This window comes from Fulmarus glacialis, unplaced genomic scaffold, assembly GCF_000690835.1.
Source record: "Fulmarus glacialis isolate BGI_N327 unplaced genomic scaffold, ASM69083v1 scaffold3770, whole genome shotgun sequence".
Classification (NCBI taxonomy): Eukaryota; Metazoa; Chordata; class Aves; order Procellariiformes; family Procellariidae; genus Fulmarus; species Fulmarus glacialis.
This window is the reverse complement of record NW_009186902.1, coordinates 27,821-42,894: the sequence shown is the minus strand read 5'-3', so window position 1 is coordinate 42,894 and position 15,074 is coordinate 27,821. Positions and strand designations below refer to the sequence as shown.

At 44.4% G+C, this 15,074-nt stretch overlaps 1 protein-coding gene across 1 annotated transcript in view; it reads left to right on the top strand.

The window, feature by feature from the left end:
- Positions 1-15,074, top strand: part of FAM179A (family with sequence similarity 179, member A) — a 32,425-nt gene that overhangs the window by 12,738 nt on the left and 4,613 nt on the right. The window contains exons 11-17 of the mRNA XM_009573016.1: positions 1,631-1,736; positions 4,147-4,382; positions 5,610-5,768; positions 7,390-7,507; positions 8,449-8,552; positions 9,892-10,090; positions 11,310-11,526. Coding sequence (XP_009571311.1) covers positions 1,631-1,736; positions 4,147-4,382; positions 5,610-5,768; positions 7,390-7,507; positions 8,449-8,552; positions 9,892-10,090; positions 11,310-11,526 — 1,139 coding nt within the window. The remainder of the gene's footprint in view (positions 1-1,630; positions 1,737-4,146; positions 4,383-5,609; positions 5,769-7,389; positions 7,508-8,448; positions 8,553-9,891; positions 10,091-11,309; positions 11,527-15,074) is intronic.

The window sequence follows — 15,074 nt, the reverse complement described above, 5'->3', positions numbered from 1 at the left end:
AAGCCCCCTGTTCATTCTTTCTCCCTCTCAGTGTAAAGGTAAGTTAGAAGACAGCCCAGATGTCCAAAGGGAACTAGTGAAACCAATCCAAAGCAGTCACAGTATAAAGATGTGAGAGCAGCCTTTTATTTGCCTTGGTCTGTAGCAGTGCTACAGCTGCAGCAAGTCTGTGCTCTTTCCTAGCTTTGCCTTCTGTTCCATGTAGCTGCAAATGAAATCCTCAGGGAAGAGAGAAAGTTGTGGAACAAGATGATTTGCTGGCTGAAGCCAGAAGCAGGATGGAAGTGGTCTTGAATTTAGATATTTGGGGGCCTGAGGTCACTGGCCCAGGTGGGACTGAGTAAGGATTTACCTCTGGTCCCGCTGCTGGCAGCGGCAGCCAGAGACAGGGCCTCCCTGTGACCTCCTGCACATGAGTCCCAGCAGCGCCTGTGGGGAGTTCCTATTTCTGAGAAACAGACTGAGACGTGGTGCAGAGTTGCTCAGCCTGTCATTTCTCCTGAGGGTTCGTGGCAGAAGCCAAGGAAAAAGAAAAAATCTTTTAGGAATCCTGCACTTTTAGAATTAAGCTTTTTCCTCCTCACTGCTTAATATGGGCCAAAGATGTTTTGTTGATAATTGCAGTGTGTCCTGAAATTAGACACAGATGGGAGGAGACTCTACAAATTTCAGGTGATATTGGTTGTCTTTTTGATTTCTGGGTCAGCATACACTCACTAGGGCTCTGTTCACACTGGGATAACCATGAAAAATCTTCTGTGATGCATCTCCTTGTGCAATTGCTTTGTTTTGCCCCTCTCCCCTTTCTCTTCCCTGTTCCTGTTCGGTGCCCTGTGAGGTGCAGAGAGCTGCTGCAGGTGTCGGGGGTCCGGGCTACACTCAGGGACCCCAGTGAGGATGGGTCCCCAGTCTCGCCCGGCAGCCCTGGTGAACCAGTGACTGCATCGTATGCCTTCATGTAGGTCAGGTCCTTCACAAAGAAAGTGCTGAAAGAAGCGGCTTTTTACTACTTTTAAATAACAGGTCGCTGTTGTGGGTGCTATTTTAAGTAGTGATTTTCTGGAAAATCCATGATTTCAGCTCTTCTTGCCCAGGTGTGGAATCTTTCAGGACATACTGCTTTTTTTTTTTTTTCTTTTTTTTTGGGGGGGTGGGGGTGGAGGGACAAAACTACATTGCAGAGTGCAAACTCGGCTATGGAGTGGCAGCGCAGACTCTCACTCCCGAACTGCCCTCTGGGGATGGCGAAGAGGGAAAATGCCCCAGTAACAGCCAGATGGGACTGTAGCTCAGGGACAGGGTCCAGGGAGGGTGCAAGAAACGGAAACATGGCACAGCTCCCAGCTTCTAGGAAGCAGCGACATAGGGACTTCGTGTGCCAGGGATTTCAGAAAGGCTGTCTTGTTTAATGGCCACAAATTAACCCATCCACTCTGAAACCATCTATTTGCCTTTTGAATTTATGTACACTTTTGACTGCCACAGCATCCTGTGGCAACGAGTTCCATGGTTTAATTAAGTGCTGTATGAGAAGCACCTGCCTTTGAGCTGACACCCTGATAATTTCAGAGGGTGTTGCCTAGTTCTTGGGTGGTGAGAAAAATCAATCTTTCTGGTAATTGCCTTTCAGGCAGCAGAAGGCAAAGGGACTCTTCAGTGTCAGACGCCTGGCTATCTGCCACTCAGAAGTCCTTCTTTGTAGACTTCATGATGTTTCCGTGGCAGTTACCAAAGAGGTAAGAACATTGTGTTTAATTGTGTCCCGTGTACCTTGTACATGGGGCGTAGAGTAGATATGTGCTTGTTCATTTACATCTGTGCTCAGTGTCTGCTTTCATTACTATTTTTAGACCTCATTTTTCTAATAGGTATGTCACCTATCTATATGATCTGTCTGTACATAGAGCTATATTTACTGGCATGTAGGGCATCTGTCTCTCTCCTCTTTGAGCTAGGTGTCATTATAATGCAATATACAAATGCAGAAACTGAGACACTAATCAGGTGAGTTGCCACAGCCCAAATCTCTGCCCAAGCTGTAATTAAACACTGCAGCTTTTACCTCCCAGGTTCCTCCCACTTCGTCCTCCTCCTCAGCATCCTCGCGGATTGACTGCAGGTATTTATTTTCTAGTGTTTCCTGATGATGTCTTCTCCTTCTTCCTTTCTGTGTGCTTTTTGGTAATTTGCCCTTTCCATTTATCTGTTGCCTCCGTGCACCAGTGGAATTTTGCACTGCAGCCACTGGGTGCTTGGAGCGGCCTGGCTGTGGGGTTTGCAGGGCAGTTGCGCACAGCTTCACTATCTCATCTCTCAGTTAACAGAGAGGTCTCAACCTAAGCTCCTTAATAACATCTGTGGCTCTATTTCCAAGTTGGCGCTTGTCTGTGGCCTGAACAAGCTGCCTTGTACTCTTACTACACGATTGCCAAATATATTAAACTTTCCTTTGCTTGCAGAAGACAGTAGGACTTAGCTCATTTCCATGAAAATCAGTCCTTCTATCCAATATTTAATGATGTTGGAGGCTTGAATGCCCCTTGTGTTGTTGGACTCTTCAAACCTTTCTGTTTAGATATGCAGGACTCAAATTCTCCCACTCTGAGATCAGGGTCAGGAGAAGAAGCCCTTTCAGCTTAGCTCATCTGATTTTTGTATCACTTTTATATTTCTGAGGAAATTTTCTCCTCTCTGTTCTACACACTCAGTGCAGAGACATCTTTCAGCTTTCATTTCACGCCAGTCCCAGATTTTGTTTTCACAAGCACCTCTAGCACTTATGTTGTTCATTTTTATTAACAGGCACAACTAAGTCTGGCAGAAAGAACCACTGTTCTGTCATTCAAAGTATCTTTCAAATGAAGCACATGACTCTCAGATGCTTCTTCCTTACCCTTGTGGGATAGCCTTTTGGAAGCAGGGATCACTCCAAAGCAGCACTGAATGCTGTAAAACCCCACTGATCGCAGCTGTAATTGCATGTGATCTCCAGGATCCCTGAGTGCCTTGAGTCCAACAGCTAGGGTTCTCCTGAGTAGATGGAGCCGCAGATGGACTCACATCCCTGCTGTGAATTAGTCTGTAGACTTAAGCCCGTATTTTCTGTTTCCTGGTTGAGTGCTCAAACGGCCAGTGCTGCATTTTGGACAGGAGGAAAGTACTACTTTTCCTCTATCTTGTCTTTATGAATTGTGCCTTTATAGTTTAAAAGCAGCCCTTGCTTTAATTTTTGTTTGTTTGTTTTCAATAAAAGGGCCTAAAATCAAAGCAGTGCACATTATGGGCTAAGTAGCCATTTTGTTCTAGGTGAAAAAATATTTTTTAGGCCTGCAGTCTCGTTAAAATTGTATTGTATAAGAGGGCCTGAAGGCAGAGAAGTTGGTATCAGAGTAAGTGTGTTTCTGTGCTTGTGGTCTTCTGCTTTTACTGTGCTCTTATGTTCCACCTGGACACAGTGCGAAGCCTTGTTGTTTCCTGTGACTTTGTTGTGGTTTAACCCCAGCCGGCAACTAAGCACCACACAGTCACTCGCTCACTCCTCCCTGTTGTGGGATGGGGGAGAGAATCAGAAGAGTAAAAGTGAGAAAACTTGGGGGTTGAGGTAAAGACAGTTTAATAGGTAAAGCAAAAGCCGTGCACACAAGCAAAGCAAAACAAGGAATTCATTCACTACTTCCCATCGGCAGGCAGGTGTTCAGCCATCTCCAGGAAAGCAGGGCTCCATCATGCGTAACGGTTACTTGGGTTACAAACGCCATCACTCCGAACGTCCCCCCCTTCCTTCTTCTTCCCCCAGCTTTATATGCTGAGCATGACGTCATATGGCATGGAATATCCCTTTGATCAGTTGGGGTCAGCTGCCCCAGCTGTGTCCCCTCCCAACGTCTTGTGCACCCCCAGCCTGCTCGCTGGTGGGGTGGGGTGAGGAGCAGAAAAGGCCTTGGCTCTGTGTAAGCACTGCTCAGCTGTAACGAAAACATCCCTGTGTTATCAACACTGTTTCCAGCACAAATCCAAAACATAGCCCCATACCAGCTACTATGAAGAAAATTTACCCTACCCCAGCCAAAACCAGCACAGGGTTGTCTAGGGGAACTGATTTTCTTTACAAGGTGATTCTTACATTTCCCCTCCTGACTTCCCCAGGTGAACAACCTCCGCTCAAAGGTGTCTCGCTTTGCAATCAGCACTCTTGAAGAGCTCTTCAGGACCATGAAGAAGCACATGGACCAAGAGGTGGATGAGGTTGCTCGGGTCTTGCTCCAGAAGATGGGGGACTCCAGCGAGTTCATTCAGAAAGCAGCCAATCGATCCCTGGGGATCATGGTGGGGAGTGTGACTCCTGCACGAGCGATGACTGCTCTCATGGCTAGTGGAGTCCAGTATGTTCTTTTAGTGATATCTTTCACCTTAAATTGTGTGGGTAGGAGGAAGGGAGGGGAGGCAGAAGGGGAATGATGGGAGGGAAGGGTCCTTTCTCCTGCATCTTCTGTGAACTTGGTGATTAGATTCTCTGATCAACCTCGCTCCCTTCCTCTTGTCATCTACTTCTGCCCTACCTCAGCCTATTCGTTCTCACAGTCTGTCAATGCTGCCTAGACATGGTCAATGATGGAGAAGCGAAAGTCCCTGCAAAGGGTGGTGATACAGCCTTGTGGCTTTGCGGGAAGAGGGACAATGGCAATTCCAGCAGTGAGCACCCTTTGATATTTCACAACGCTAACCACAGAAGCGCTGGGAAAAACCATGCATCATCATTATGCCATTAACTTGAGAAATAAGGAGCTAATTGCTGGGACGCAGAGCACGCGGGGGAGAACCCGCTGGGCGCGGCACAGCCTGCACAGCAGGCGCAGCTCCTGCCGAGAGGAGTCTGTCTGACTGTCGTGTCCTTAGAGCTCCACTTTCTATTCAAATTGACGCTGCATGTTAGCCTTGAGATGGTGAGTCACTTTACAGACGCCTTCACAGGCCAACTCCTATGGGATAGCTGAAGCAAACGCTACCTTAAAATATTAGTGCTGTGCCTGATAGTTTCAAATAGGCACCCACTAGAAAGGACAACCTGGCTAAAACGACTGCTACCCTTTCCTCAGCTTTTGAAAAGGGTAAAACATTCAAACATACCTCTTGCCAAGCCTCAGAGAACAAACTGGCTGCATAGCTGGATATTCTGCAGCTTCATGCCCCACAGAAAAAAACCACAGGGTTTTTCCCCGTTTTTTTTTTTAAGGGTGTGCAGATTTGGAGATAAATGGGTAGAATAAGCCTCACTCCTGCTTCAGCTCTGTCTGTATAGTGGGAGCCCTCTGATGAGTCAGCATGAATTGTCTTTCATTTCCCTCTTTCTCAGACTTAATTTCGGGAAAGAAATTGAGTATCAGATAGTCCAGGGAGATTGAATTCCTTCCCCCTTCCTTGCAGGTAGTCCCTCTGTACAGTGCCAACTTTGTGTTTATCTGAGGACAGAATCTTCTACGGGTGACTAAAATTGCAGCGAGAACACATGCCTCCTTCTCCCAGCAATGACAGGGAGTATGCTATGACCGAGACCTGTGCTTCTGGCCTTCCTTGTCCCTCTGCTCCAGTGTTTGTTCTCTTGTTTCCAGGCACCGCAATGTCCTGGTGCGGAAGTGTGCGGCTGAACACCTACTGACTGCGATGGAGCAAATCGGAGCCGAGAAGCTCCTGTCGGGCACACGTGACAGTACCGAGCTGCTGGTGCGCACGCTGGTGAAGCTTGCTCAGGACAGTCATCAGGAGACAAGGTGATGACCTTCATTTCACTTCCTAAAATATGAAAACTGTTTGATGTCTGGCTATAAATGATAAAACCACAAAAGAGTGGAAGGTAAAGTAAATATTAAGAAAGTTACTTCACAGTGTGGAAAATCTTGTCTGGGGAAATGACTGTACTGGGTAACATGAGGTTGTCCAGCAAGAAGAACCATTGCCAAATTCCTGTGACTTGAATGATTCTTTATTCAGATCAACTCAGATTAGTCAGTCAAACAATTTTGTTTGGTCTTATGTGTGCAATGCAAAGCTGAAGCGTTGGCCACTGTCTTGGTTTTGGCTGGGATAGAGTTAAATTTCTTCCTAGTGCTGTGATTTGGATTTAGTATGAGAAGAATGTTGATAACACCCTGATGGTTTTAGTTGTTGCTAAGTACCCTACTAGTCAAGGACTTTTCAGCTTCCCATGCTCTGCCAGGTGCAAAAGAAGCTGGGAGGGAGCATAGCCAGGACAGCTAACCCAACTGGCCAACAGGGTATTCCATACCATATGATGTCATGCTCAATATATAAATAAGAAGCGTGGTCCAGGAAGTAGCGATCGCTCTTTGGGCATTGCTCAGTGGGTGGTGAGCAATTGCATTGTGCATCTCTCATTTTGTATATTCTATCATTATTGTTGTTGTTGTTATTATTATTATTATCATCATTTCCCCTTCCTTTTCTGTTCTATTAAACTGTCTTTATCTCAATCCATGAATTTTACTCCCCCTCCCCCCCTCTCCCCCCTAATTCTCTCCCTGTCCCGCTGAGGGGGGGTGGGGGGAGTGAGCGAGCGGCTGTGTGCTGTTTGGCTGCCTGCCGGGTTAAACCACAACAGCCACTGTTCATCACTGAAGGATCCCAAGCATTTATTTCCGATAACGTTAAGACTGTCCTAGAAATATGCCAGCTGTCTTTAACCAATGTATTCAGTCTTTCTAAACCTCTTCTGCAGATTTAGTTGCCTATGATAGTCACAAATTTTTCTTCCCAATCATTGTGTAATGTTGTCTGTGGCTGAACAATCTCCAAATTTCATCTTGAAGATAGCTGTAGTTTCACAGTAGCAAAACCAAACCAAACCAAAAAAACCTTACTTTGATTATTAATTTAAATTCCCATTTATAGATGCCAAGAACATATGAACAACTTGCTGCCCATGTGCATACATGTAGTGTAGAATAATAAATTGTAAGCATGAGGTGATTTGTCCTAGCTTCTCTGCCAGTTAAAGAAAGGTAAATTATTGTGCAATGGCAGCAAAACACTGCAAATAAGCCATGACAGCAAAGCAGGAGGTCGTCCTGCTTCGCATGTCCCATGGGATTCTTCGATCCCATAGAAGCATACCCACAATTTCAGAGTGAAATTGTATTTTCCCGTTGCCCTGTGTTCTCCTCTTGCCTCTTGTGTTCAGCTGCCAGCATTGTGCAGTGACGGCAAGTGGCGGTAAATATCTCTCTTTGCTGAATAGGTAATACCTTCTCATGAAGGTATTGCACATGACGAGTTTAAAATATCAGCTTATTCTATTAACACTTTTCCTCTGTTTATTCACAAGGGAGAAAAGACAGTAATAGTCTGTGTTCATTTCTCTCTTTCCTGTGTTAGGTGTTATGGACGGAAGATGCTGAATATATTGATGAGTCATCAAAAATTTGATAGGTACTTGAAACAGTCTGTCCCCTCACGTGACTTGGAAGACGTTATGGCAACACTTAAGCAGAAAGTAAGTGCTTGGCAGGAGAAATGTCTCCTTCATGCAAGTACTGAGATTGCTAATACGAGATTAAACATACCTAATCTTTCTTTATCTCATTCTTCCTCCGCTGAATCATTTTGCTCCTGGGAATGAACTGTTGATCCTCAGCCTGTTTATCTGCAGACAGTGAAAGAACTAGTATTGTTAGAAATAAAGTGGGTGTACTTTGAATATCAGCCACAAACAGGAAAGGGAAGTAGGAGAAAATGTTTTTTACCTTCAAGCATAAAAAACACTACCCCCCTGCCCCCAGTAAAGCAAAGAAGTGAGAATAGTGCTTCTGAAGATAATAGAGGCTTTGCAAAAGATGAAGGAAGTGGTAGTGCCAAGAAAATTTCCAAATGTACAAAAGATGCACAAGGCAATCATAATTAGTACATACATTGTCTGTGTTCTGGGAATACTGCCCTGCTGTCATGCACTGTGGAGCTGGAAGAAGCTTCGTGAATTTGGCATCCATGGAAAATCATCCCTTTTTTTTTTTTTCATTCCTCTCCAATTACATTCTAGAAAGGAATGTGCCTTTGTGCTGGAATAGGGAGAGTGAGTGTGAACCAAATCAGCTCCCAACACCATGGACCAACCTGCAGAGAATCCAAAAGTTTCCCGCTATGCCCTTTAAGAAAGCTTGTTCCCTACCAGTTCGCATTATTCCCATTTGTGCTCAAGACTAATGAATTCAGGATTTTATACTGCTGCGCATTATGGTAGCACGTATAACCTGCCTTGGGTTATTGAAAACAAATAGTAGACATCGCTGAATCTCTGGCCTGTCTCCCTCTCTAAGTTATGAAATGTTTTCCTAAGCCTTTCTTGGTAGCAGTGATCCTGGTTATAACTTGTGTTTTAAACAAGTAATTTACTATTTTATCTTCTATAGATTCATGTTTTTTTATATATATATGTAGGGGATAGAAGACCATAAATGCGAACCTCCATCTGCCAAGGACCCCAGGAAGTCTAGGAACAGTGGCTTGATGATGCCCCAGGACAACTTGCCTTCTGATGGAGGGTACTGAGCACTTCTGTTGTATCTGACAAAGCACATGACAAGCTTTACATGTCTCTTCCTCAGTAAAATCTTTCTGGTGAAGATGAGCTGTGCCAAATACTGTTTCCTTGCCCCATAAATCTTCTATGATAAAAAATGTCTACTTCTGCATTAGGCTTGAACACAAGTTCTCTGGAGGATTTTCCACAAAAATTGAGAGAGAGGAAGAGACAGCCACCAGCTGCAGCTCAGAAGATCCAGTGCAGTGGCAAGGACAGTATTGTGGAGGCTGTGAGAGGGTCGTGTCTCTGCTGTTTGACTTGGGACAAGTAATTTCAATCAGGGTATTCTTATCTAAGTGGAGTCTTTTTTAGATGGGTGGTTTGATGAGAAGTCCTAGTCTAGAACCAAGATGCCATTCCCAAAAACAGCACTTTCCATGCATGTGGTTTGGCCTGGCTGAATCATGATTTTCTGACCAGTTCTGGTCAACAGATGTCTCAACGTGGACTTTTTCTGTAGCTATTCATGTCATTCAGACCCACTACTGGTTGATTGATGGACAGCATGTTTTTTCCCCCTGTGCTGCAATCAGCATTCAAGATAGGCATTTGGTCCTTGCTGTCTTCGTACGCCAATGGGACAGCTGCTTGTATCTGTTCTCCTCTGATAACAGGGTGGATTTATTTAGCTCTGTTGGGCTCAGTGGTGGCAGGAAGGTGACCCCACGCCTCACTAGCATAGTTAGGATCTCCCCATGCTCATGGCAGAGAGAGGTTGATCCAAGAGAATTGTTCCCATTGGGTTTGTTAAGCTGTGGATCCAGTCCCTAGGGAAGCAATTAATGTGAGCATAGTGGTGGGATGGCTGGCTTCTGTTTTTGTCTCTGTTACTGATCCTCTGGATCCTTTCAGATATGTCCCTTAATCTCTCTGGGTAGGATTCATCTGTTCAGATGCATCTGAGCTATTTATCTAGATTCTCATACCTGTTGTAGAGACACTTCTCCAGAGTAATTAATTTCCTTATAATACAGACACCTCCCATGAGATGAGGCATTTAAACTTTGAAGTGGTGCCTATTTTTCCTCACAAAGGGATGCTAGATAAGTACCTGGGAAGACATCTGAAGATAAATGAGATGAATCCCAAACTTGGTGCCTTGGTTTTCCTGAGCACTAGCAATAATGTTACTTGCAGATTGTCTCCTGTAATGATTGTCATGAGATCCAAGTTGCTTTTCAGATCAGGATCTAGCTGAAATCACATCATTAGGAAGTCTCCTCAAGATGTTTTCCTCACAATTAACTGAAGTTTTTATCATCAAAAGGTCTTACCTTGTTTTTATTTTCCAATTTGAGGTCTGGCTCTGATGTACTCATCTTACCCCGTCAGACAGTCCGTCGCACGTCACTTCAGACTGTGGAAGAAACTGAACAGCTCAAGGAGCTTTACAAGCTCCTGACAGCCAAGGAGTTTCAGACACGAATGGAGGGCGTGGTGCTCCTCCTAGATCACTGCAAAAGCAGACCCCAGCTCATCTCCACTAACATTGTCCAGGTATGTAGGGTATCTCTATTGCTCCTTTCCTGTTAGCTCCCTTCCCAAGCCTATACCCGTAAAGTTAACTCAGTGTGTCTTGGCACTACATGCTAGTTGTTTGGGACAGGCTGGTCTCTTCTTACCCAGAATAATTTAATTCAACTCCAGGCTTCAGGGCAAGTAATTTCAGTCCAGATGTATTTCTCTGGCAGGTGCCTACTGGTGCTGTTCATGAGATGATGACAGAATTTACTGTTGCTCTAGCTTCTGCTGTCTCCTACTACCATTTAGGTTGAAATAAAGGAAATCCAGCCACTGAAAGCTTGGCAATTATTCTTTAGAAGAAAAATGGGTTGGGATGGGGGAAAGAAGTATCAGGCTGGGTTGATTTAAAAAAAAAAAATTTTTTTTTTTTAAAGGATGCTTCTGTAAATTTTATCTTGTCTTGTGCAGATATGATTGCCTATTCCTCTGCCTAGTCCTCTCCTATGAGGACTTCCATCCTCATCCCTTTCCTGCTTGGGAGAGACTGTTCTCACCCTTCCTGGGGGTCCTTTTTTCTCTTTGGAAAGAGGAGAAAAATGTCTAGAGACAGATCTTCTTTTCTTCCTCCTCCCAGCAGCTGCTTTTTTCCCTTTTCAGAAAATGGTCCCTGATAATGTGGCTGTCAAGGGACTGAACCTGCTCTAATGAGAACTGCACAGCACATTAAACTTCAGAAGTCTACCTGTTAGCTAGACAAATGGTCTGGATCCTGAAGAGTTCATCAGCATCTGCACTCCTTCAGATGCAGGTTCTGAGACAGATAAAACAAAACTTGGATCTCATCCAGCCACAGTTTTGGCAAAATCAAAACTACTCTCAGTACTTGAGACAACTTTATGGAAAAATGGGCATCATAAATACCTGTTTTCATACCTCTATACCAAAGATACTATTTTGCATTATTAAAATGGGATTAATTTAATGATTTATAGGTAAAGAGAAACATCATATGAACTATCCTGTCCCCACCCAAACCTCTTAATAAAATATGAAAATCTTTTCAAGCAGCATGAGGTTGTGGCAACCACTACAGTGAGTAGCCCACAGAAAAACAGTGAAATTGTGCTAGCAAGTGCTGACCTGACAGAAAGTATTACATTCATCTTTTATATTGCTGGGTACTTGTTTCTTTATCCCTTCTTGAAACAAAGACATTTCAATCCAGCTTCCATGTTGTTTGTTTTCTTAACAGATTTTTGATGTTTTTGTCCTGAGACTTCAGGATTGCAACAAAAAAGTGAACCAGCAGGCGCTGGAAGCGCTGGCTTTGATGACACCCATGCTCAGAGACGCCTTACACCCAGTGCTGGTCTCTCTAGTAGCAGCAGTCACCGACAACCTGAACTCAAAGCACTTGGGAATTTATGCTGCAGCTGTGAAAGTGCTGGAAGCATCCATTGCTCACCTAGGTAAGGCTAACCTCTGACACTGGCTCTCCTCAGCTGCGGCTTCTCCATCTCGGAGTCCAGTGAACACTGCGTCTGCTGATAGCTGTTGTCGTCTGTGGAAATATCCCGCTGCTGCAAGATGTTTATGAAGTCCTGCCTGCATTCTTTCTATCCCAATCTGTTACATCATGTTGTTATGTGCAGTTGAATGGATGCTGCTTATCACCTGGATCATATGTCTGATTGTTAATTCAGTAGAGAGGACATTATAGGGATTATTTTAAATTGCTGCCAGAAGAGCATGAGGGAAGTGACTAGCATCTGTCGTGACTGTTTTCCCCCTTTCCTCCTGGGCATGCATTTTGTTTTTATTGAATTGGATTTCTAAGATGTTCATTTCTAAGATGTGCATTCTGTTAAGTTTACATCCACTCAAACAAGATGAAGGGGATGTGCTTTTTCCTTGAAACACCTGGTGGGAAGGGTGGTGGAGGCTCTTTGTTCTCGCTGGGCTTTGTTCCACACTCTGGCGGTGGCAGCTCTCCCGAGCAGATGCGTCTGGCCCTTGCTGACCCCAATATGACAAGCTTTGAACTCAGTTACTCATTTTGCAATTTTAGGTAGTAGTTTGGCTATGTAAAGCCCAAAGGAAAATGTCCTTTTGAATTCACAGATTGAGACCTTGAATTTAATAAGATCCTGTGTTATGGGAGATCAGATGAAGGATTAAATGCTTGTTCCATAGTCAGCCTGGAGGTCTCCACATGTGTGGGGTTAGAAATGCCTTGGCTCCTTTCTTCCAGAAGGGTAAGGAGCCCATTATTGTCCCCTTTTCTGGATGCTTGAGCATGGGGCCGCAAGTATGCCTGTTGATGTAAAATATGTACCTGCAGCAGGCAGAGGGTGAGGTCCTGATCTGCCCCGTGTCCTGAACTATATGGCCCACAGCAAGTTGTGCAGCATGTCTTCTGCTGTCTACCAGGGTCATGCTGAAGCTCTCAGGGATCCTCAGGCGCATTTTGGCTGGAAGCACCTGCCCTGCAGAGTGCACCTGCAGCCCATCCCTTATCGCTGTCCAAAAGCTATGTGTTTGCCTGCTGTGGACTGGCAAATACAGTGGCATGTTCCTTCATGGGTAATACTACAGCAGTTTACATTGGTGTCTTTACAGTTCATCAAAACTGCTTTTAACAGCTACTTTTTGGTCAGTGTATTTGGAATTATTCTGTTGTGATCTGCTCTAGAAACTGATCGTACGCATTGTGGGTAGTATGTATTTCTTAAAAGCATATGGAGATACTGTCCTGAAATTAGCTCCCTGCTTTCCCTCACCCACACCAGGTTTCAATTTGCCTTAATTTGGAGGCAGTAACCTAAAAATAAGGGAGTCAGAAAAGCAGAAATAAAAGGATGGGAGTAAACTAGAATGGGATTATACTAAGATTTTTTTTTTCTCTCATCTCAGTTTTATGGTTGATATTAATGATTCACAACAATGAATACAAGGATAGACAACTAGGTGGCTCTCTAAGTGAAGAAGGGGCTGGTAGGGTTGGTTGCAGTCAGGGGACACAGTTGAAAATCAGACCCAAGTAGCAAGTGTTGTTCTCTGTGATTCTTAGGTTATTCTTAGGCACTTTATTTAGGCAGCTGGATCCCCTGGAGGATCCAACTGCAAGGATCTAGTGGAGAAGTGTTGACATTGCCTGGTTTTGTTTTTGCACACATTTCCATCAGGGAGGGAGACCCAGGTTGCTCTGTGTAGCTTACTGGAGGAGTTTACATCTGCCACTGAAACCTCAGTGAAGTGTTTAAAGTTTGGTGAGATGAATCCAGGCCTGAATTTCCCTCTAGATCTTCTGGTGTAGATTCAGAAACACGCTGGCAATACTTGTGCTACTCCTGTCATTGCTGCAGCTGTGACCAGAAGTTTCTGGTCCCTGCGGCTCTTCATCTGCTGTTTACCCCAGCTCTGACTTCTGTTGAAATGTGAGATGAGAGCTGGTGTGTGCATACTTACGTATGCAAGGAGTTTGGTTTTGGAAAGATGAATGCCATCAATAAAAGTGTTCACCAGGAGTTTTTTAACACTGATTAAAATCTCCTGCAGAAAAGCAGGTTCCACACAAAGTGTTTGGGTTCTATGGTTGATGCTAGGTTTGCAGATCACTTGTGTCGTTTATGCTTTTTTTGCTGACTGTAACTGGTGAGCTGGGTAACCAGAAGCTGTGGTGGTGCAGTCCTTATGCACCAGTTCCCAGACAGGTTTGAATGTGTACCAGTATTTCCCCAAAGTCCTGGGAGCCTTTGGCTCTGTGCTGCTTGTCTGCTTTGGTACAGAAAGAGCTGAACAACAAATCCTGGAGTACAACTTTGCTAGAATTCAGGGACAAAGGGATTTTTGGAAGTTGTTTGGGCCCAATTTGACTTCCCAAATGAATTGCTTTGCTATTGGCGTGAAGGGACACTGGCCCATCAGAGCTTCTGCAGAACAGCTTCCTGGCAGGCTCTATGTTATAAGCATTAGCTGGTCTTGTCTATTTTCCACCTTTCTTCTTTGTCTTCTTTTTTTGAAAGGGAACTTATGATTTGCCAAGTTCATTTCTTTAGAACAAACAAGTATAAATCCAGCTGTAAATGATGGCTTGTGCCACATGTTGTTCTGCATGGGGCAAGATTGCTATAGCCAATAACTACATAGCCAAGGTCTGCTGTAAATTCCCTTGCCATGTAGATTTATGTCAGCTGTGAAAATGCAGCACTGGGTGAATATACCTGAAAAATTTAGTTTTGAAAAGGCAGGTCTTAAAGGGGAATTAACAACTTTCTCCACATCAGCTGATTTGCAAACTCAGTGAATTTGCTGACCCGCTGCCTTTCTGTGTCCCAAGTATAGGGTTGTTCCTGATCATGAAGTGGGGAGAAGGGTGTGAGACCTGTACTGCTCTTGGCCCTTATCCATTTTTTGTGGTGCCTGGGAGAAGGTTGGGGAAAAGTTGCAGAATCCTGCTAACAGAGGATGCGGCAAACAGATCCCTTCAGGGTTTTGTATGGAGCTTTCTGTCGTTCCCCTCTCACCAATTCTGAGAGACCACTGTAAATTTTCCATGCTGGCAGATGTCAGAACAGGAGTGAGGCACATCTGTCTCTCATCATACTGACTTTACCCAGAGGCAGGTTCAAGCAAACGAGGTGAGATATATCTTTTTGGTTCTGCTCATTTTTATAGGCGTTTGCAAAAATTCGAACAGGCAACTGAATCACAAATATTTCAAAATTCAACACTTAGGGCTTTAGCAGGGGAAGGAAGGCTCTACTGGAAAAATGCTTGAGCGAAACTTTCCATACACTTTAAAATTGTCTGCCTTTACAATTTAAAATCAAGTGGCAAATGACAAAAAAACAGTAAAACTCTAAAGGATTGTGCAATGCTCCTAGCTTAGAGTAAGTGAGCGCAATGTCTTCCCCATTGCTCCACTGAGTTTCATAGCTAAGAGCCCAGCTATTGCTCCGAGTCTCTGTGTTGACGTGCTTCAGATTCTGAGTTTTAGGTGAGACTTCCTCATCTG